This window comes from Manacus vitellinus, unplaced genomic scaffold (genome assembly GCF_001715985.3).
Source record: "Manacus vitellinus isolate BGI_N305 unplaced genomic scaffold, ASM171598v3 scaffold_20_pilon, whole genome shotgun sequence".
Taxonomy (NCBI): Eukaryota; Metazoa; Chordata; class Aves; order Passeriformes; family Pipridae; genus Manacus; species Manacus vitellinus.
Window position 1 is genome coordinate 1,867,110 of NW_021939471.1, and position 24,668 is coordinate 1,891,777.

General features: G+C 39.2%; 1 protein-coding gene across 6 annotated transcripts in view; it reads right to left on the reverse strand.

Annotated features, from left to right (window-relative positions):
- The window catches only part of KANSL1L (KAT8 regulatory NSL complex subunit 1 like), a 58,927-nt gene that overhangs the window by 24,633 nt on the left and 9,626 nt on the right, over positions 1-24,668 (reverse strand). For 5 of the 6 annotated variants that reach the window (XM_018071739.2, XM_018071735.2, XM_008928454.3 and 2 more), the window contains 4 exons: positions 12,626-12,767; positions 8,737-8,934; positions 5,875-5,996; positions 1,454-1,655 (listed from right to left, as the gene is read on the reverse strand). In XM_018071739.2, the coding sequence (XP_017927228.1) occupies positions 1,454-1,655; positions 5,875-5,996; positions 8,737-8,934; positions 12,626-12,767 (664 nt within the window). The remainder of the gene's footprint in view (positions 1-1,453; positions 1,656-5,874; positions 5,997-8,736; positions 8,935-12,625; positions 12,768-24,668) is intronic. The other variant, XM_018071738.2, reaches the window with a different exon arrangement.

Consider the following 24,668-nt stretch of genomic DNA (forward strand, 5'->3'; position numbering starts at 1 on the left):
TTTCTGATCACAAGGCTCCACTGCTATTCTCTGAGCTGCACTAACACTGGCCCAGTTCTCAAAACGCAGAGACACAGGCAGTGCTTGTAGAAATATGAAATACATGAGCCTGAAAGACACATGCTTCCAGAAAAGCTGATAGTTTAAAACAGTTTAGAAGAACTGATAGTTTAGAAACTGCATCTAGAGTGAAAACTCCTCATGTTTAAGTAGAAGGAAGGGAAAGTCCTGGAGTCTCTGGCTAAGGATCCATCTCCATAGCTGCCAGAAGCACTTGTGGAATTGGAGGCATCACTCAGTCATGAGGCCTCCAATATCTGCAACAGGACACGGATTGGATTGAATGGGAAACAATAAAGTCCAAGTCAGCCACAGACTCCTTGTTTAATACAAGGAAGATGAAAAGCTTAGGTATCTAGGAGGAGGTAGAGCTCTCAACTCTACCCCCAACTCCCCTACCAAAACCTCCAGGGCAGGCTGCCAAGTCATTAAGCCCCACTGCCAGGAAGCTAATAAGAAATCGGACAGTTTTTCAATAAAATATCTTGCTAAAACTAGGACACGTCTGCAGTTTTTGCAGAGAATGCTGAATCAGCACAAAACATCCTTGCAAGGGAAATTTCTCCCTAGACCACTGGCACACTTAGTAAATCCTAGGCAGTTAGTCGAGGAGACATGGAGATATAACACACTTTTAAAAGGCAAAGGAAAACCAAGAAATTAAAACCATTTGGGATTAGTACTGCTCTAAAGAATGAGTTCGTACTGTCTCTGCTCCCAAATTAGAGCGTTGCTTTAAGCACCACAGCTAAACTCATTATGTATTCTTACCAGAAATATGCTATTAATATCAGATGCAAACAGATAGCCTTGTCCTGCACAACAAAGAGTTTGGCTTTCTCCATTTTAAAATATTAATTCCTCTGTAATGCAGAAAATTTTAAGAGTTTTAAAGTATTTTTTTTTTAGTGTGTCATGAAAAAGGCAATATGACTAATCAGAAACAGCAAAAACAGAAACAAGATTAAGATATTGCAATTCAATTTCCTAGAAAATAATGTGCCACCAGCTGTGTAAACTTTCTCGTAGCTAAAACAAATATTCTGAAAACAAGTGGGCAGCTGATTTACACTGTAGCATGTCTCCTCAGCAGTCAGGCCTCCCAGGGAACCTCTCGAGCTGTCTCCTAGACTGTACAAGAGCTTTAAAGATAGCCATACAACAAACTTATTTGATAAACAGAACTCTGAGTGATCTTTAATTTTTACGTTCAACTCGTTAACTCTGAGCTCCTGCTGACACACCCAGTTACTCCTGCCTCACATACTATACGGCCCCTGGACACAAGGAATAACCAGCACAGCATGCACTTATTCTTCTGGCATACCAGACAAGACACATGCAGACTCCAGCAGCTGGACTCTGGTTTTCCCTCCTACAGAGAGAGGCCTACCTGCTGATTCCAGTGACAGGCACTGTGCATTCTGTAGAGTTTCCTCTTCTGGAAACTATGAAGCGGCCTTGTACGGGCAGATGTGCTCACATTAGTTACAGAGACAGATCTTAGTCTTGTCCTGTCTCTTCTTCTTTTCTTGATGTGCTGATGATCAAGCAACCAGCTGCTCGAAGAGGACACCTCTCTGTTGTCTGAAGCTCTGCAATTTCATGATTAATGGGGGGAAGAAATACAAAAAGTTAAATATGTTCCACATGCAGAGGTCAAGACTTCACACACTGATTAGCATTAGCTATCTAATTCTAAGAAATTTTATAAGCACTAAAATGTTTTAGCACAGTGTTTCATGAAACAGTGTATGTGCTTTGTTTGTTGATGAATTCTATGGTCAGGAAAGGAAGTTTATTTTTCTTGTTCACCTTTCTGCTCATGGAAACAAATGTCAAAATGAAGCCCTCAAGCATATAGTGGGGTTTGGTTTTTCCAAATTCAAGAACTCTCTAACACTTTTAACATCTATGAGTCTTAAGTTACAATTAATATTTCCCTTCAAACTGACATTTCACTCAAGACAGGAGACCTAGAGTCCTGCCCTAATACTTTCAAGATTTCTTAGTTTTGGTCAAGAACTGAAACCTAAGCAAAGCTTTACAAACCAGTGACCATTCAGCATAGGGGCTGAAACTCACTGTAAAGCACTTGTATCAAAATTAGGAACTCTACACACTCTGTGTGGAGTCAAAGTCAAGTGCAAAGACGTGGCCAAGAGCAATAGAAAACCTTTCACTGATACGAGGAACAACCTCAGAGCACTCTCACCAATCTACAGCCAGTCTGCTCACCAAAACACATAACTTCCACAAGGCAAGAATTCAAAACACTCCCCCAACTGGGTAGGGGAAGACTGGACTTCCCTGTTATAGGTATTCCTGAATTCATTGTGTTGCTGTAGGAACATCTGCCTGCAAAGTTGAAGGCTTGCTGCAAAAAGCACTCAAGTGTGCATTTATTGTTACAAAACTTAGAAATTTGATAACAACTCTAAACTGCCCAAGCAGTGCAAGTATAAAAGATATTTTGGCCTTGGTTCATGACAGGTCATCTATCTGCACAAATTATTATTTTGTCTTATGACAAGTCACAGTTTTATTAGTAGAACTGTAACACAACAAAACATGAAAAGTAATTAATTACAAGGCCACTTACACATCTTTTTTGACAAGTGGTATTCTTCTAATAGTACATTTTTATTAAACAGAAGGGCTTATTATGATAGTGTGATTAAGCACCATCCCGTGCTGTGCTGGTGAGGCAACAAGGCTTTATGGGCTTGAATTTGAGCTGTCCTTCTGACACATCAGAACAATCTAATAAGCAACACAGACTCATGAAAAAAAATGTGCTAATTAACAGAGGAATGGTACAAAGTATTTAAAGGAACGTATCAGTAAGTGCCAAGAAAAAGAGCAAAATACTGAAGCATGACATTCTTAATGTGAACACTGCATTTTTACAGCTTAAGAAATACAAGGTTTACAGTCCATGCAATGGATTTCTTAAAATACTTTCTCTGAATTATCAAAAACATTTTTTAATTATCCACCTTGTAGTCAGATGGTCCCAAGCCCAACTTCTAGACTTTCACATGAGAGACAACTTGGACAGGTAAATTAGAACAAAAAGCTCCTCAGTCTGGCTCCTCAACTTCTGTGATTCCTGTCTTTTTTCTGGTGGTCTGCCCAAGTCCCTGCAGTCTCTGCCAAGTGCTCTACAAACGCTCCTGTGCCTTCCAGCAATGCACAGCTCCATTTTCAGAGCAGAGATCTCAGCTCCATGGCCTGGAGCTCCAGTAAAGAGCAGTGTGGTTTCCCTGTCACCTGTGTAAACAGGCTTCCCAATCAAGGTTTGAGTTGCCCATTTAGTTTGATCTTAGTTTCGGTGGTTTTCCAAATGTGATTCTACAGTAGAGCACTGCCAACTGAGAAAGTCATGAAATTTCTGGGAACACTCCCTTCAGAGCTCACATGTTGGCCTTTCTGGCTCTTGACCTTAACTCCCAGGTGCACGCCTGCACACAAAGACACCAGACAGGCACTGTTTGCACTGAAGTAATGAACTTTTTCCTTCCTCTCCCCTCATAACAAAGCAGCTATCACTAGCTTAGGAAACTGCTTCTATGAGCATCTACCTTCATGCAATGCATCTGGCTAATCTTGGCACTTAGATTCAATTAAGCAAAGAAAAGCTACATAGAGAAATGAAGGCACTGATGTAATTAAACATTGACCAATGGCAATTCAAGGTTACCCACATTCAGTCAGCCAGGAAATGTACATGCACCTCCACTTCCACTGGGAACAGTCCAAACTCCATGATTACCAACCCCAAAGAACTTCATGCTTAGACCTACTTGAAACATGCACTACTGTGTTTTTCACATCAACAGCCTACAACTAATTTCAAGAATTTACTTCAATAAAAATCACTTTCATCCATTCTTTCCCCCCTCAAAATAAAAAAAAAAAAATCCCCTTTCCATTTGATTTTGATTTCTACTTTCTGAAGTACTGAATACAGTGAGAGTGAGCTCTAAAAAAAGCAAAGGGAGATGCAGCCAAGAATTAAGTTAACTGCAGCTTTTAATTGTCTCCATTGATTGAACATAAAGCTACTACAATAAAATACCTCAAAAAATTTGAAACACACTCAAAACCCCCCCAAGAAGTAGGAGGGAGCAAATTTCCCTGCAAGATTCTCAGATAACCACCCTGTATCACATTTAATTACCATCTTTAATGAACAGTATTTATTTGCAGATTTCTAAACACTTCATAAGCATTGAAAAGTTAAAATTACCCATTTAGCTCATCTAGAAAGCTCTCAAGTCTCTCAGATCCCCTTCCAACAGCTAACTCATCAAATTCCTGTTCAGAGCTACAGCACTGAGAAAATCTTCCAAGTCCTAACATTCTCTGGGCTTTTTATAGGTCATGAGTAGAAAACAACCAACCTTAGAGAGAGTGGTCCATGAGCAAACAACTGTGTTACTTATGAAATGGAAAGAAGACTGATTTTGGACAGTGCCTAATAAATCAGAAGAGAATTGGCTTGAAGTGACATCATTAGAGTCTCTCATCAAGAAGTCAACTTCATACGCTTCTAGAAATATTTTTAAAAGGAACTATTCCTCAGCTGTCTCATGAAAAAGTCACAGATTGAAGACACAGACTAAATTACTCTCTTCTTTCACATACTCATCTCTAATAGGAATTCCTATTTCAGGGCTATTTTTACTTCAGAACTCTGAGGAATCTTTTGATTTTCCTCCACACTATCTGTAAATAACTGATACATCAGGAGCATGGATACTACATGACAGGACCCCTTCATCCTTATATTTAGGGCAGAGTCACAAAATTGCTGTGGAACAGACAGCAGCTAAAGAAGGTGCCCATCCAAGCTGCTCATTATAATCCCTTTGTGGGAGGCTACAGCCTCTGCAGCAAAGCTGCTGACACAAACGGTGTGGCCAGCTCTCCTTGGAGAGAGAGGAATTCCAGGGAATTACATTCTGCTGCACACTCTGCCATAAACACCACAGCTCGAGCTGGGAACAGTTTCTTCACCCACCTGATCTTAATTAAGACCTGTGAATACCAGCAACCCCTCCATCCTCAAAAATCACATTACCAGCATCAGGAAAAATATCCGGCGTACCCAAGTCTTTTGTAAGATAGAACTGTAGTCAATCACCTTAAACCTGTTTTGAGACTAATACTTATTACAGCTTGTACTGTACTTAAAATCTCTGAATAAAGGATGGAATTACTTTGGGTAAAAGATGGACTACTGCTGAGAAACATTCTTCTACAATATTAATTTCAAGCTACAGTCATCCTGGAAGGTATGTCCATTCAGAACAAAAGACCTCAAATGGAAAATAGTATCTCCAGATTCCTGAAAATGCAGGTGGCAAAGACAAATTTGGCCTTTTATTGAAGACCGATGTGCTTAAAATTAATGGCACTTGCCACCCTGGCACTGACCCATGCTGGGACACAGGTGACATTGCTTATGTACTCTCCTAATCTAGTTTGTCACTTTTCCAGAAATAAAGCTGTACTCGCTATGACAGAAGGCTTTAAGTCTCAAACAATCACAAGCAGTGTGTTGCTGTACTCTTTCATTACTTCACAGATATATTCATCTTCCCAGTGGCTGCATACTTTTATGATGTCTCAAAGAACAACACAAAAACCTACTACTTTCAAACTTATAAACAAGACTTGACTTCTCTTGAAGCTTACAGAAAGCAGCTCTCTTTTCCTGATTTAATACTGTAATGATTTTTAGTTCCATCTACATAACTTTACCAAAGGTTATTCTCAAAAAAAAAAGAGAATTACACTGTCACCTACCTGAAGGAGATGCCATTGACCAGCTGTCTGTGCCTGCAGATCTTGGAGGAAAGAGATGAAGAAGCTGGAGACAGATTGAGTGGAGCGATTAGGCTGCTGATGATTTCACTCAGTTGTGCACTCTGGAAAAAAAAATTTAAAAAAAAATGTAGTCAGACTTTTATCCAGACTCAACAGCTCAAAGGTCTTGGGGTTTTGTTGATTTCCTGCACAGGATTCCAGTCACATACATCATGGAATAATCACATTTAGTTTCTTCTTGTGAATAATCAACTGTTGCATGGTTTTTCTTTCACAATTATTATGTTCAACTACACCAGAAAAACCAGGATAACACCAACGTAACCCTGAACAACCTGCCAAAGACATTGTTTATACATTTGAGTAAGTAGCACACAAAACACATTAGCAATCTTACTATTGAAACCAAAGGTTTTTTAAAGGGAAAAAGAAACCAGAACACTGCACAGCTGATGTTACAACAGCTGCAGCCAGAGCTGGTAACTGGCCATTTGACAAGCATTTCACCAGGGGGGAAACAAGGTCAACTGTCTATTCATTGTACATTTTGTTCACTCAAAGTATTTTTCTTCTTAAAAGAATCCTCTTCATTGCTCACTGTACTTTGACAAAGGTGTTTTTACAAAGGGAGTGTAACTACAGAAGGACTACTATAACCACAGATAAAATGAATAAAATATTCTGGTATCCTCAAAAATAGCAACAAGAAGACCCCCAAAAACATCAAGACCCGGACTTTCAGAACTGCCCCAAAACAAATGCAGCCAACTTGTTAAGACTAAGAGCTACTGCTTGCAAAGCAATGAATTGTGGACTGACACCAGATAACATTTCTCAACTATGTTTTTGTTTTAGAAGTCAGACCTTAAAGGCAGACAAAAAACATAGTTTTCTTAGAGGAAACTGTGTTTTGCATACTAAACAGAAATTAAATGTATCTGAAATTGCATACTTCTTTTTTAAAAAAACTTTTACATTACTTTGTAGGATTTTCATTCAGAACTAGGAATGTTTAAAACATGCATTGTTAAAGGTTACCCAGTAAGCTTTCCTCACATTTTCATTTTACATTTACATTTTACATTTCTGCAGAAAGGGGAAGAAAAACTTTTTTTCCATTTTATTACAACTCACATATTTTCTGTTCACGTTCAAATGATGCGATCAGGTGAAAATTTCACATCAGAATAAAATACTCAGGGATGGATATTGAAGCACAGAAACAGCAAGTCAATTACAAAAGGTCTGGACAAAGCAAACGAGATGCCAGTAAAATATTTAGCAGATCGATTTAAAAATCTCAACAAAATTCAATCTGTAAGGAGAAAAGTCTCTATGACATATAAAAGCACAAAAACAATGGCAGACTTCCAAAACACAAGGAAAAACATACATGTTTTTAAAAAACTTGGAAAGCTCTAAAAAGGACTTGAAAACAGTAGTAATAAAAATTTCCAGCCTCAGTCACTTCCATTCTATACGAGGGGTTTTTTTGTTCACAAGTAAAATTATTTTTAACACAGCAATATCTTAACAACAGACTGAAGAATCCTGTGGGAATATCTGTGGATGTATTTCAGCCTACAGCATTGCTGCTCCTAATACTGAACAAGAAACTCAGACCCTCAGATTTAAGGTTGATTTACAGAACTGGTAGTCAAAAAGGAAATCAAACCCCAGAGCCTTCTGTGGTGTAAAGGGAAAAAATCCGATGTGATCTGTGACATCCGTTAAATGAAAAACAGCTTTAATTCCAAGTAATTTTCAGATCATCAAAGTTCTTGGACCAAGTTTGTGGCTACCTGGGGACCAGGAAACACATCACTACGACTTTAATTGTCAAATGCCTTACTGAAAAGTGTGTTTAATTCCCCAAGCAACCACTTAAAAAGGGGCAATTTACCACTTTCTAAAAATGCTCTTTGGTTTACCTTATGCAATTGCTGGCACTGAGCATATAAATTTCCTGTTTCATTGCTTCCCCACTCCTGCCTGTGGTGGATAAGATCTATCAAACAGGGGGAGCATTTTAAAAGCAAGAAAGTATGATTGTCAAATAAGAAAAATTGGCACAGAGATTCACTAGTACCTAAAGTTACTTTTATCCCATTGAAAAAAACACGTGGATGACAAGGATTTTATGTGGAGCAGAAGATCAACATATTGATGCCCCACAGTGGCTTTGTCATGTTTGCTTTACACAGACTGCATACATTCATTCTGAAAACAAATTTCCTGTACCTCCTTCAGCAATGTGATCCTATCATGTTCTTTATGTACTTTCAAGCAAAAGAAAACCCTGCTGGAGTCTACATCATATTCCCTGGAATTAACCTTGGAAGCTTTTAAAAACAACAAAGCAGAACTCCCCTCACAACTACGCCTCTGCTATGCTTGTTAAGTACCTGGAATTCCTCAGCTTGGAACCTGATTCCCATGATGCTTGAGGAGGCAGATCAACAACCACATTCTGCTGGGTTTTTTTTTTATTTCAAGTGCAATGTATCTCCACTGTCAGCTGTGTGAGTATTTCCTGAAACAACCTGTGGCAACTCTACACTGACCCTAACTACAAAGCAGAGGCAGGTTTGTGGATGGCTCTTGGGAGTTGTTATGTGGCCGCTTGAATGGAAACAAAGCGGTGACACAGACACATCAGAAATAAAAGGCTAATTTGTAAATCTGGTGTACAGTGTAGTTATTTAAGCCCTTCGATTAATCAGCACCCCCTCTCAGGACTGCAAAATATCTTCCCTTTTGGAAGTCATCACCATGGAACCTGCCCTGTTTCTGAAGTCAATCATTTGGCTCCACTGCCCGTTCAATTCCGTTTTACTTTACCTGTTTTTCTATGTTTCGTAAGAGCAGAGTGGGACTGCTGGGTGACATTTCAAAGTCATGCTCCGGCAAAGAATCCTGTCTCTCAACGGCAGCTTGCGAATTCCCTGTGGCGTTTAATAAAGCTTCTTGGTCTGTCAATTGTATTTGCTTCTTCAGAATGTCTTTTGGAAATGGGAATTCTTCTAAGATCACCATCCCCTAGACAACAGCAATTGAACACAGTTGGTTGACAACAGATTAACCTTCCTAAATCACTTTTAAGGGGCAGTCAAACCTGGCACGTCCCTCTTAAATCCTCCCAATGACTTTGGAACACTTAAACTAGATTTTAAAAACATTTAACAGCTAAAATATAGAAACAGTAGGCATTTTCCTTAATGAAAAGCTGTATCATTTTTGCTATTCCTTATAGAAGCAATCACTCCAGTGTTATACCACTGTTTAAACATCTGTGCCAAAATTCAAATCAGAAATTCATACTTATTAGAGTATTATATGATCCTTTGCTACTGATTTAAGATAGCTTCTCTGTAAGAAACAACCTCCCTTTGATCTGAAGTTGGTTTTACTCTTCGCAGTCAATAAATTTTGCAGAGGTATTTTAAAGTGCTCTATTTCTCTTATTCCTATCCATGTTCTAAGTAAAACATCAAGGCAGTTATTTTTTATGTAGTGGAGATTATACCATTCAAAACAAAAGCCTTTTACAATTTAATAATTTTCTTTAAGGTGAGATTTTTTAGAGTTTCATAATTAGAGGTAACTATCCTAAACATTCTACCAATCTCATTACTTTTCAAGACCATCTGCACAAATGTGGTATCAGACATGGTGTAACATCTAGAATGCCACCTAACAAAATAAATATAACTTTACTTGGTAAGGAAATAATGGAGATTCAGAGATGGAACTAGGAAAATAACACCCCTATTGAGTTTTCCACATGGCAGAGTAGAAAAATAGAAGTGTCAAGTACAATCCTAGGTAATGTTTCAGTTGGTTTGTTTTAAAAATTTAAAATGTTCGACAACATACAAGCAAAAATTACTTTGTAACAGTCAAACCCAGTCCTCAAATAGTCCCTTAATTTGCCATTATACTGAGTAAATAAATTTATTACTCAGAAAAGGCTATCAAACCTCTCTTTTTCCCAAGAGAAAGAAAGTACTTGCTTTAAAGTACTTCAATATCAAGCAGATATTGAAGGAATGGGACCATTCAATTACATTGCCTCGAATTTGTATTTCTAATAAGAATATTCCACTAAACCCAAGGAACAAGGAAGACTGTCATAATGTAAACAAAAGGAAGCCCTATTATTATTTCTTTAAGCAAGACAGACTTCACCTAAGTCGTGGCTGTGGAAAACTAAGGATCCTGTAGCTCTACTCAGACTTTGACTCCTGCCTCAGCAGCCACTTGCCTTAAAACATGAAAGCAAATCTCAAAGAAACTTCAAAGGGAAGACCAGGAGAAAACATGAAATTGTCCTGTTCTCACCATGTCTCTAACTCATTCCCTTGTTTGAGTTATAAATTCAAAGCCTCAAACAAAGATATTCTCTAAAAACAAACAAAAGTGATTTGAAAACTTGCTTTAACATCCAAAAGGGGCACAGAGATTCTGAATGTCCATCAAATCAATGCCAGATTTTCTACACAGGTGGTTTTCCATTTCCAGCAGATAGACAGAAATCCAGACAGAATTATACTACGGGTAGCGTGTTCAAGGAAATTCAAGCAGACATCTAATTTTTGTTTGCCACAACAGGAGGACAAGGTACCTTAATAGCTTCAGACTCCGTTAGAATTTAGAATCTTTAGGTCTTTTTAGTAAAACAATGATAGGTCATGACCACAGAGAGTCTAGAAAGTCTAAAACCCAAATTCTGAGGTCAGAGGAACAGGAAGACACACATGAAAAGTGGTGAAAAGAGGGACGCACACACACACATGCTTCCACTGGAATTTTATTTTTTGAAGTTGCAGAAACCTGCTTACCAGGCAAGGAAAGAGGAAAGCCAAAAAGGAAGAGGAAAAATGACAGACTGTATGGAAAGGGAGAGATGGAATAGGCACAGAAGAGGAAGAGTAAAGAATTAGAAGACTAATATGGACTATATGGGAATTATAAGTTAAGTGGGTTACAACCAGCAGGCTTTGGCAATGACTGCCCTTCCTCCCAAATGGAACTGTTTTTTTGCAGATATAAGGACTCAAAGATCCAGGGCTGCTACTTCTGTGTGTGTAGAGATGGAGAAAACACAATGTAGTAGGCCAGGAAACAGCCCACAATTTACTCATCTCCCTTCCTATTGCGTTATAGTGTTCCAGGAGTGGCATTTTGCTTGAAATCATTGTTCACTGGCTCTGAATCACATTTTTTTCCACTCAAAACACATGAAAAACACTCTGAAACCATTAAACACAGGGTACAAATTCTAATGATATTCTGTAACTCCTTTGCAGCCACTAAAGGAAAACAAAGAGCTCTTCTATCAGCCCACTTGTCCTTCTCTAGCTGCTGCATTGGTGTATTGTAAACACGTACACGAAAAAGTCCCATCTGAAGAAAATAGGTGCCTTCTTTCATTATGGGACACAATGCCAAACACTGAAAATCACAGCTGGTAAAAGGGGCATGAAGTTTGCAAAAAGGAATGTTCCTAAAAATCTCCACCAGGAGGATGACTAGGCTCCAAGCCAACGTACCACCTAATGTGAAGAAAATGCTTGACTAAAAGAATGTTCTTCCTCTTATTCCTCTGATATTTATTTCTCCATCTCCTGTAGCTCATCAGATCTATGACATCCTAAAGGCTGACAGCTTTTGGGTGTAAGAGTGTGCATGTTTCTGGTATTTAGGGCTACAGTAAAACATGGGCATTCTCACCCTTTACCAAAGTACAAAATCTCCTTTCAGTTCTGTGGGCACACACCGTCCAACAAAGGCTTTCCAATTCTTTGGTAAAGAAAAATCTGACTGGGGAGAAGTTGGATATGAAAAGAAAGGCTTTGAGGGCGAAAGGAGAAGAGGGAATAATTTTTCTTCATGTGTTCAGAGAAAATTGATCTCTGGGGTGATTTACCTCTCCTTTTTAACTCCTTTTCAATCTCATGTGTAGCCCCACCAAGTCTGAAGCATCTTTTGGCTACTCTCAATCTGTGCTTATCTGACCCCAACACAGACCAGACAACCTACATGAGGCTTATCAACGGCGAGTTAAAGCACTCTCTTCTAAAACCCCTCACTATCACATCACCAGAATTATCACAGGTTTGGCTTCTTGTACATGAGAATGACCTGAGGAACCCATTAAATAGATAGCTAGATTACTAATGTTTTAGGAATGTCACTTTCCCACTGTCTAGCCAGTTCGACTTACAAAAACTAGTACATGAGTTACACACATTGGAATTTTAGTAATAATTAATCCTTGACCTGTTCAAAATGCTGTACAAACATTAACTAGCTAATCCTCAGAATAAACATGCACTGCAAGTAACAAAAAACCCACCCTGGAAAGCCCACAACACAAAAATGAATAACCAGCCATCACACCTGAAAACCAAATCTCGCCTCTTCTGCAGGGGGAAAAACTAGTGTGATAAATGAGTACTTTGTGCTGTGCCCCTGAAAGCCACAAGTCACTAACTCTCTTAAACAGGAAGGTACAAGTTCCCAAGTCCCAGTCCCATATGAGTGCCTTTAGGGTACAACACTTTTTAGCTCCTGATGTCTTTCCCATTAACTTTGCATGCAATAGCCTGCACAGACACAAGAAGTCTAGGGCAAAACAAACCACAAGAAGGAACCAAATAAATAAATACTACCAAAAAATGATCAAAAGATGATTTGAAATGCCCATTTATGAGCTTACAGACAATACCTTGGTGGCACGTATCTGCCTGTGAAGGTCAGTTAGTTGTTGGATTTTGTATTCTAGTTCTGAAATCTGGGCTTGAAGCCACGTCCAACGGCTGCCAATTCTAGCTCTGTCTGCAAGCCACTTCCATTCAGAAGTATAGCTGCTGTGAAGACAAAATGCTGGTTAGTCCAAAAATAAAGATAACCACATTTGCACAAGAACATTTTTGACAGCTGCTCTGCCTCATGTTGCAAGCATCTCAGTTGCTTTCAGAAAATATCTGACTATACCCATCCAGTTTCACATCAGCTTATTCCTGTAGCAACAGAACTTGCCCAAACCAGTAGAATTCATGTTCATTGGCTACTCCCAGACTAAGCTAGTTTTCTGCTCAGGATTATAAAACTCAGAGCTGGATAAATTACCAAACTGTATCAGTTAAGGCTGAATACAGATGTGTAAGGAATTCCAGTAATTCCATCAGCAAGAATCCAAACTCTTACACCACACTCCCTCCCACAAGCTTTCACAAACACTATTTGCTAACAACTGGAATCTAATAAAACACCATCTAGCAATGACCAGCTAGATATCAGGTCACTGCCCAAAAAATCCAACTAAGTAGTTTAGATTTCTTTTATTCAAGCTATTTTATAAATACAGCTGTGTCAGTTTAGTATAGTCAGGTCACTATTACTGTTGATTAAAATAGGTGTATTTTGTAACACAAAAAATATGCTTCCTGGTACTTGATATTGTGATTAGTTTAATTTTATTATGCTGAATTCATCACTGGTATCAGCAAACATTACTCAATTTACCTATTAAACAAATGAGTGGTAACACTCAACAAACAATCTTAATATTCAATAAATTTAAGCAAGAGAAAGACAATGCAGTATTCTAGCATACAACTTCCACTACTATCCTACTATTATCTGAGTTTATTAATTTACAGAAAATGACTAGTGTTTTTTTCCCCACTGAAGTTGACAAGTAGCTAAAAGAACTGTACAAACAAAATCAAATTTCTGGGAAATAGGGGCTTTTACTCAAGTTATTGGGAAAACTACTGGATCTAAATCCTGGGTGACACTGTACGTAAGTTCTGCACAGGCAAAATACATGATCTCCTGTCCCCCAGGCAGGGAGGAGCACTGAAGTATCACAAAAGATACCAAAAAAAAAAAAAGCAGATGCCAGTGAATTGGTGCAGGAACATCACAGAAGTGTAATTGTTTCATGCAAAATTTTGTGTCAACTACCTCAACAATGAAAGAAAGATAATACAGCACCCTGGGGAAGATGGTAGACATGTCCTGGCATGAGTAAAGAAATGCCAAATGTGAGAATCCTAATATTTTCAGGGCAAAGACTATAAAACACAATATGACTCAAAATTTCAGAACTTGCAGTCTCCTTAAGCTATCATAAATAGAAAGAATAGACAGTACATCACCTCTAAAATACAAAATATCTTCCTTTTAGATAGGACATTGAAATGTCCTATCTAAATCCAAATTCTATGTGGAAGTAATGTGGACTATCATCAAAAAGTAATTCAAAGAACTCTATTTTCTCCTAGGAAAAAAAAGGCATATGAAGTCATCTTGTGAATATCTATTTTTCTGACAACCCCTTTTTATTTCTCTTTGTTTTCCCATTATTATCAGCAAAAATAGTCCTGGTGACTTATGCTTTCATCAGGTCTTCTGAACAGGAACTTCTCTGGGATTGACAGCTTCTGCATGTATGTGCTCCTGGAATTCATAAAATACACTTTCCAGGGAAAGGGAGGGAATCTGCATTCCTAGTTTTCAATCAAATGTGTTCACACAAGTGTGGTGGTTGGAAAAGCTAGGATTTGTCTTAGGACCCTGGGCTGGCAAAAAGCTAGGTCTAAGAAAGAGCTGCTTAATGAGGCTGTTATAAATCCCTCAGTTAATCATTTTAACAAAAAAAGGTAAAGAGGAATAAAGAGGATAACTGAAAAAAAAACCAACAGGTTGGGTTGAGGTGTTTTTTTCTGCTCCTTTCTCAAAAGGCAAACAAACAAATGAACTATGAAACCCCACAAATCAGGACATTGTAATAAGAAAGCCCAGGAAAAAGGAAATAAAATCACAATGACATTTCCCTCCCAAGCCAGATGAGACAGTCTGGGGAGACAGGTGAGCTACCCTCAAACAAACTGAGGCAGAAAGCAAATGAGGAAAAAAAGAAGAGTGCCCTGTACACAGCTGGGAAACCAGAAGCAGAATGGAAAGGGCCAGAGCTCGTCTTATTTCCCCTACACTGCATGAAATCACCATGGCATAAGGGAATCCAAAAGCAATACCCAACCACAGCTGATAGAACCAGGACAGTTAAATGTTAAGACAAATAAATTATATCCTCTGTATATTACTGTGGTACATATAAAACAATAAACCTCTGCAAAGCTACATCACCAGTTATTTTTCAAAAATGAGTTTGCATTTTTTCTTTAAACACAATATTAAATCTTGAATTAATTGGTTGCATTCACTCTTAAATACCTTACGTACATTTTTGCTTTGTTCTAAAATACAAGTATTTCATAAGGCTTTAAACTGTACTATATAACTAACAGGATTTAATTACACCATGTAACAATGTCCTTAGACCCCACTCTAAGGAAAAGTTTCCACTGAACTAAGCACAAACATTTTAAGCTCAGGCTTGGCCTGAGCAATTTTAGCTTCTCTCTCCTGCCAGCTCAGGCTGCCCCATGGCCATTGCCTGCATGAGGACTTGGGCAGCTCCACGGTGACACGGATTAGAGAGTTGCTCCTCAGTAATTTCAAATTCAGAGGCAGGGAGAAGGGATCAAGTTTAGGTCTAGATCCCTTTCCCAGTTTTAATGCCTTGCAGACAGGATAAGAGGCAAGACCACTGCTGAACTCTGTTCCCATTCCTGTCACTCATATTCGTTTGATCTTGCATTATTTATTTACCATTTTTGCTTCTAAGTCTATTTCTCTACACATTATTTAGTAAAGTTTCCTCAGAGGAAGATAAAATCACTATAAGCTATGCTCACATTCCTGAAGTGAACTGTTTGCATGCAAAGCAGTATGGTCACTTGAGTGACAAATGACAACCTACTATTGTAAATAAAAAAAAAAAATCATTAAAACTCGCCCATAATCTGTTCCTGAGATGCTAGAGAGTAAAGCTCAACATTCACTCAGTAAAGAAAGCTGTTTCAAGGTGGCTCCAGAGAATTCATTAATTCTGAAAATCCAGAGAAGAAAAAAAAAAAACAAACCAAAAAAACAATCACAAAGAGTTACAAAAATAACCAGGCCTGTTACTGAAGGAGGAAGTCCGAGCAGGTGCTGAAGTAGAAGCTCCTGCTCTGGTTCTCTGTTGAGAATGAGAAAAGAATAAAGAAGTTTCTGTCTGTCCCACTTCCTGTGTGCACCTTTTGCAAAGCATCTCTAATTTGTTTCTGCCCTTTCGACTCTAACATCAAACATCATCCACAGGAATTCCAAAGTCATTCTTCTGCTGGCAACTCGATACAAACCCTGTTACACTCACAAAGTTTCTCCTGATCAGTACTGTAGCACAGCGGAATATTAAATCTGCACATAAACTTACTGGTCTTGGAATGACTGAATGTGCAGATGATCTCCTGCATTCATCCAGGACTATTAGAATTGGAAGAGAACAGACAATAAGCCTGAAAACAGTTCATAAATGATGAAGGAGAAACACAGTGGTGTTTAAAATGCAAAAAAACCCAGAGAACCTGGGATTGATAGTAAGTATCCAGCACAGTTGACTCAAATAGGTATGGTGAGCACAGGAAAGAGTACTCTGGAGTGCCCACAGCAAGATTCTCCACAAGTATCTTATATCCTGAAAATTAAAAGGAAACTAAGGCCTTTCAGCCTTGTAACTCCCAGTGTGAACAAGTACCGTGCCCTACCGTGACACACGTCTGCACGGACAATGACAGGATGCTTCCTGCGGAACAGGAAAAGAGCGTGCTTGCAACAGACCCACATCTGAACTCCAAAAACTACGTCTGCCAACCCAAAACATAGTCTCCTTCCAAAAGGTTTCAAAGAACACCAACACTTTCAAGTTACAACATTCTTAAACATGAATAAGCCAGAGACTAAGGCACCTACGTAGTGTGGGTGGGAAAAAAAAGTCTCCAATTCCAAAATTCTGCAATTAAAGTAAGAATGGCAGTTGTTCCTGACAACCCCTCACACTTACATTTCCATTCAGTCTCTTAACAGAGTAAATGCTGCTCTTTCTGCCAGGTGATGTTCCCTTCAGTTAATCCACATTTTTCTGGCATCCAGTTTTCAGATAATTTAGTCCTAAAGTGACCTCTACCATCCCTGCTGGTTCATCTTCTCCTCTCACTGGGAACTCCTGGGCTATCAGAGGCCAACTGCCAATCACACAGCTGTGAAGTATTTGGGAGCAAGAAGCAGCTCATAAACCACAGAAAGACAACCCTCAGGATAAAGAGGAGGGAGTTTTCACTGCTGGGAATCAGTGAAAACAACGGCAGAAGTTTATCATTTTTGTAAAGGATTGATTTCTGGAAACTGAAAAGCAAAAAAAAAAAATCAGAAGTTTCTCCAGTTTTTAAATCCCACCATATGACTCACCATGAAATTCATGAGACTTAAAACACCGGAAAAAATCATACGTCCCCCAATTCTCCTGGGAAGCTCACTCAGTTGTACAAAACCACAAGAGAGTTCATACTGTCCACATGGCACTCTGTCACAAATGCTCCACCACTAGTATGGTGGGGGGCCCTCCAGGACTGGAGCTGAAAGACTGTGAACTTCCTGAGCTACCCCTAAATTTTACACTAGGATTACAGTCAGTTTTCCTGTGAGTACACATGGCAATGCTTAAAAAGCAGCTGGCCTGAATACAACTATTTTCTTGCAAGCCATTAAGGTGAGCAAAGGGCTTCTGATACTTTCTGTCAACATGCCCACGAAATTCAACATGTCCATTTTTCTTCTCTCTACAGACACCGACAGTAAATAAGAGATTACCTATGAAACTAGATGACACAAAATGAAACATCTAAATTAGCTGAATTCACATATGTAGTGCTTGTATTTTAGATAATTTTATCTCTATTTTATTCATGAGATAAAAGTGCCCACTACCAACCAAAATTTCCAACACTTGTAATGGCTGAACAAGCATGTCCAACTATGAAATGACCCGTAAATGCTTTCTCAAGGACTAATTCTTCCAGCACACCTACTCAATGTTTGTTTTCAGAATGAACCACCTTCAGTTGCTGTTGAAGTATTAATTCCCCTGGATGAGTTAACTGTTAAACCCATAATAACTACATAATTTAAAAAAACAGTGAGTGCTGTTTTATGAACTTGATCTCTTCTATGCATTCCAGAGTACAAACAAGATTAAAACAAACTGCAACAAATTCTGTCCTCTAGTATTATAGCTGATCAACACTACACAAGAAAACACTATTTACTGTGACAGTTCACTCTTAACCTTTGCTCAGACCATCTAGGAGCAATATGCCACAATATGCACCAAACCAAACTATGCACCCCCCACTCTCCCCTCCAATCAATCGAGGTGAGTTCTCTGTCACTCAAAATTATCCTGCAATCTCTGTGAAGATCTGCAGCGAGGTTATTCTTCTGGAGCCTCTGGGGTTGCTGTTTTCTTCGGTGTTTAACAGAAATTTTTACCTGGTAGACATTTTCCAGCAGTTCTCCCTGTCATCTACAGACATCAGCAACTGCTCATCACAACAATTCCTGGCACCTGTGCTTGGTCCCACCATCTCTGACACACTGAGGCCATTTAATACTTTCAGAATAGCATCCAATAACATATGTTGATACTAATACACAACACACATCTTACCTTCCCAAACAAAAAAACTGTAGCCAGCTGAACATTTCTGCTATGCCATCAAGCCTGAGGAATTTACACAGTAACACCTGAAATTATCAACCACAGCTGTGATTTTCCCTTGAAGAGAAAATTCACAGTATAGAACCAGAGTGGGTGTGGGGGGAGAAATTAAGTAGCAACAGAATAAGATTTTTACATCTTTAACAAAAAAGCTTAGAAAGGACAGCAGGAAGGAGAGAAGAGGAAAATCGGTATTTAGGGGGAAAAGCCTGTAGAAGAAAACTGCAAATATAGAAAGGGAGTCTCTGTGCTTGGATACTCTAGCAAAGAAGAGATTTCATAAGAATTTCACACTGGCACTCTATATACTCCCTCATCTGAGAAATCACATCTTCCAAACTCATAAGATGCCACAGCCAGTAATTGCCTTCTACAGGGTTCCTGCAAAGAATCACTCTGCTGCTACCAGGTTTTACATAAGAAACTGAACTGTTACACTTGCACTCAATTGTTAACTCAATTTAGGGCTCAAAGAAGAAATTATAAATTCAACTCCTTAAAAGAGTATTATCTGTTACAGCGTTGAACTTTTCCAATGGCTGGCTTCAAAACCTGGTATGTGCTTTTCATCTCCAATTCTGTTTACATAATTCTTTAGAGCTGTTAATGATAAAAAGACCAAACTGGTTGGTGGAGGTGGAGTCAGTTAAAATATTAACTGCCCAAGAAGTAAAAACCTGCAAAAGGTAAACAACCAGCACAATTTCCTCTTAATAAATAAAAAACCCCCCACGCTGCAAATTGCATATCTGCCAATGCCTTTTGTTACAAATATTTTTTTTAAGATTCCACTGAGGTGCCCCAGCACCTCAGCTTCTTCCACAAAACCTCAGCACACTGTACATCAGTCCAACAGGGAACAGAGAAGCTGGTAGTGCTAACATGCAGAGAAATTTATGCACGTTCATTTCTTCAGGATGTTCGTGTTCTTCAGGAACAACAGGGCTGCCTGGAAACAAGCTTTTTTTCTTGCCTTTGAAATGGCACAACATCAATAGACTAACAACAAAACACTAGGAACACAGGCCTAGAAATTCTCTGTAAGTATTACACAACTGCCCTTGAAAAAGAAATCAAGAAAGCAGTCCTAAGTCTGCAGTCCAAGCTCAACACAAAATAAGGCAGAGCTTATAAAATACATTCCTTTAAAGATCTGTGCAAATGGGTTGGTTCTAAAATTTGTACACATATATAAGGAAAAGGTGGGTATGGTATTCATGTAAGGTACAACTCCAGCTTGTAACTCATTATATATATATTTAGTATCAGATTTTAATGTCAAATTGATAAGAAGCATATTCTTTTTTGAGACGTTTTGGACAGACAAGAAACAGTTGATCCAGAACTTGGAAGCCAGATGCACTTGAAATCAGCAGCAGGGTTTTGGTAGTGGAGGGGCTGCAGCACCTCAGAACAGGGTAAAACTGCCCCATCAGGAACTGAGAGTCAGACAGGGCCGTGGCGGGTGGGGAAGTCCACAGTGGAGGAAACCAGTGAGAAAGGAGGAGGAGCAGCAACACAGGTACCACCACACACTGACCTCCACCTCTGGGAACGTGCCTTGCTGTCCGCCAGTGTGAGCAGTGTGCCCCCTCGGGTGGAGAGTGCTGTGGGGAACGGGCTAACAGGAGAGCTGGAAGGACCCCAGAGTGCTCCTCTGGCTCGGAGGGCAGTTTGGCAGAGCTGAGATTGGTCCCACTTCAGGCCTTGAGGTCTAGGACCCACCCCAAGCATGGGACCCAGAGGAAGCTGCAGAGGGGCTGAGCCCCCATCAGCAATGCCTCAGCGGGGACTGTGGCACCTGCCCTGGGGACACGAGACACATTGGTAGAGGAGAAATCAAGGCTGTTGGGCCCTGACAGTGGCTTCAGGCGTGCTGGGATTAGGTAATAGAGGAACCAAACAGCACATGGCTGTCTGCTCTGCAGGGCAGGGATGGAGTTCCTTGTGAGGTTAAACCCCTCGATTCAGTCTGCAGGGACAAGGTGTGGGGAGTACAGTGAACATAGGTTTGAACAGTTTGATGGTTTTGTGTTTTATAGGAGCTTGGGGTTGAGTTTCACTGGGTTTTACTGCTGCCCAGTCTACCCCCACAGGCTGGGAGGAATCTGAGGTTATAGTGCACATATATTCAAACACAGACCTTCAGGTTTATTTTTTTCCAATACCAGAATCAGTAATTAAAAGTTTGTTAACTGAAAATGAAATTGATTTAAATTCCTCAACAGAAAAAGTCTTCTCACAACAGCTAGGCAAAATGTTTGGATGAAAATAAAATAATTTAGAGCTATTTCAGTTTATTAAAAGAGAGCACAGGTCAATATATTTAAATCCAACATCTAAAGTTACATTCCTAACCCATATTTAGCAGTATGAATGAAACCCTGTTAGAGGAGAGCAGTCCTATTTTGGGAAGTCTTTATGCACACTTTTTACTTCATGTGAAAAGGAAAGCATTTAAATGATTTCCTGTATCGGGGTCCAATGTACACAGATTTTCAAAGGCACTGGATGTATATCCCTTTGAAGTAGATTCTCACAAAATCAGTGTTAGCTATAAACCAAAATAATGCTGCCCTCTCTTCACAAGAAGTTATAAAGACAGTTCACTGTTGTTTGTAAATGTGCCTTTTAATTAAAACAAACACATTTCACAGCTTAGCAAAAGAAAAAAGCTAGCCATAAAATGCTGATTCATCAGCAGTTGACATCAAACACCAACTCTTCTTGTCTATAATTTAATTAAGCATGCAAGGTTATATGCATACACATATGTGCCTGCCTACTAGATTTGCTACTCTACTATGCTGATTGTGTATTAAACAGTTATTAAGGAGAGCAATGCCAAGTTTTTATTTAATATGCATTCAGCACCTATCTAACTCAGAAGCTTTGACATTCCCAGGTCTAAGATTCCCTTGCAGGTTACAACCTGTCAAAGCTTCTGTCTTTCATTAAAACCTTTCAGTCTGCCTTCAGCAGCTGCAAAAATATTAATGCAATTACAGGTTAGAAATTAGGATCCTCACCCACAAGAACATTACTGTGGTATTGTAAGAAGGAAGTCTTGCTCAAAAGCAAGTTTTTATTGCTCTACATGAGATCTCCAAAGCAAAACACTAAATGCATGTGGGACCCTAAAGAAGTTGTAAATCCATCTTACAGAAATCCAACCAAGTGAGGTTAAATATATTCTGAAATAATACACGTATCCCTAATGTGAAAATAGAAGGTAATATAAAGCTATCTTTTCTTTCCTTCCCTGGTAACAATTCTCCTCCCACATTCTAGTGATAGAAGCCAAGAATTGAAGGAATGGAATTCTTGAAAAAGCAACATATAAAACATTTTGAAATCAGCATATTATTAGCATCTATGAATTTATACTCACATTAATTTCCTATGCAAATAAGACATTTCCTAGACTTGTAAACTAAATAAGCTTTAAAAATTGGAAACAATTGGGGGTTAGGGGTTAAGAGCAGTATTTAGTCCCGGCAGACTCTTCCTCCCCTTCCCAAACCCAGAATTCAGTTCTCATATCATGTACGAACTGAAATTACAGCTCAGAGTGGAAAATTAGGACCTGACCTTGCAAAACAAACAGCCTCCCTTTGAAACATGGCTCGAAGACATGCAATAAACCCCAGCAGTGCTGTCTATAGTTAGGCCTGCAGAACTGCACTGATATTGCTCAATTAGCTGTGAGAAAAAATGCGAGCAAAAATGGAAAATAACCTAGAACAAATAGATTAGGTCTGGAGATACCAGTCATAATATTTTCTTCCTTCCTGTATTCTCCCAGCCTTACTGCTCTCCTCCCCACCAAGTATTTGTACTAAAAGCAGATTTTCCATCTTCTCTCTTCCCAACTAGCAATCTAAGAGGGGAAAAAAAAAAGAAAATAAAAAAGAAAAAGATTTACAATCTCTTCACATTCATTAAAAAAATTTTCCAGGCACAATAAACCCTGTGGGCATGGAAAAATATAACAGCATGTCTTCGTCAGGCTTGAGGTTGCTGGAGAATAATCAGTAAAATATGTTCAGAAATCAGAGGAAAAGCATGAAAACATTTCAGAGGGAAAAAATCCCACCAAATGCTGCAAAAGGATTGTATTCGGATGGGGGAAGGAAGACTGGGGAAACAGGGCACAGGACTTTTCATGAGTAGAAAGAGTTACTTAATTTGCAGAAAAATCTACTGCAAGCAGCTTTTCCTTCTAATCAATGAGGTGCATGTATTACATGGAGTGGGCAGCTGTGCCTTGCAAAGAACCCCACTGATGCATCTTTTGATTCTGGGAGATCACACACGTTAGCGTATACTGAAGGAAAACTCTGCACCCTGCAACTTTAAAGGTTTCCAAAATAATCACCTGAGCAGCAGAGTTCTTTGTGGTACACTGTACTTCTAACCACATCAGGAACACACATAAAATAGACCAATAAGGATGTGAAGTTGGCCTGGCCAGATACAATGCACAGCTCCTAGAGCAGAGCTGTGTTGTTGAAAAACATCTGAGTTCACATCCTCCCCCAGTTCACCTTGTTTGAAATTTGTGACCATTTCTATGGATAATCTTTCATCTTTATGAACCACAAAGATCAACAAGTTTCAAGTAAACTCAGCTGGTGAAATGTTGTCTGTGTTGGATTTCAACTGTTAGTTGTGAATTCCTGAAGAATTACTCATAGTCACCTTCATGATGCCCTCCTTGGCCCTCTGCCTGCCTCAAGTGCTAACACCCAGCAGAGAGCCAGTGAGCAGCACCGACCCTTTGAGAAACCAGAGACAAGGACTACCATAGCCCCTGTGTGGTGTCTTGGGAATTTCCTATGCCCAAAGGATGGAAAGCTGGTGCTTTGCCAAAGAAATCTTTCATGAAAATTGACAGGTTAAAGACATTCCATGAGCTGACAGCAGCAGTAAAATAACAAAAGTCCTGAAGACAGCGAATTGTTTTTTCATATTTCTTTTTAGTAAATACACAAAGAACAAAATGTGTTTTCATTAAGCTCGTGAAATGGCATGAGGCTTTCCAATTACTCCAGACACTGTAGAAGTTCAATAAGTACTGTGAGTTATCAACTAGAAGAATTGCCATCACCAGCAGACCAAGGACCTTTCTTGTCTTGAGGACAGGACCTATGTAAGGGAGGAATAATGGTCTAAATATCTAGTAACAGCTATTTGCAACTAAACAACAAAGGTATTGAAATAGATAGATAAACACAATCTTACCTGAGCAACAAAGCATTGAGATACAGCTCAGAAGAGCTTATGTCAACACTCATTGGGCAAAACTCTTTTCAGGATAATGACAATGAACAGGTTCAAAGTGCTAAAAATAGCTCCAGGTTTTTTTCCTAGTGTGAAGAATTGGAACCAGAATCAACTTCTTCCTCTTGATGGGAAATACACTGTTTTCAGGTAAAATTAGGGTAACTGCAGGTTCCTCCCCACTTTGCACATTGGATTGACACTCCTGCCCGCCCAAAAAGGATAAAAAGCACCCCAGTCATGTCAAAAACCAGTCACCGGCATGATTATACCCTCAAGTCTAATGTAGTTAGTACACTGTGATATGGGCAAAACTAAAACATTCTTCCCATTAACTGCTGCATTAGTAGAACATTATAGTATCTACAGTTACACATTATGAAGAATATCACAGACAAATTCAGTGTAAAAGTCCTCACTATGAAAAATTAAGTCACAGATGAGGAAATGAGTACTCTCCAACCCACATGGTTACGGGTTTTCCGGGAAGCACTTCGAGTCAATTCCCGAGTAGAGAAAGGCGTTTTGAAGAATGTAAATCTACTTAAGAGAACTAAATAAGGATGTTAGCTTTGTTTCTTTTGTCCAGGTGAAAGGCAATCCAAAAGGCCTTAAAGTGGCAAAGCTCAGGAAACAGCTGATCTTACCATCTGCACTGGTGAATAACCAATTTACCTTTGTCACCTAGAGGAAAAACCGCAGCCTTTTAGTCACAAACACAAATCTTAGGAAGGTTGGAGAAATGAAGAAAAACATTCCAATCTAATGATCCATCCAAATAGGACCAAATAGAAAAGGGCCGTCCTCACTGCTATGT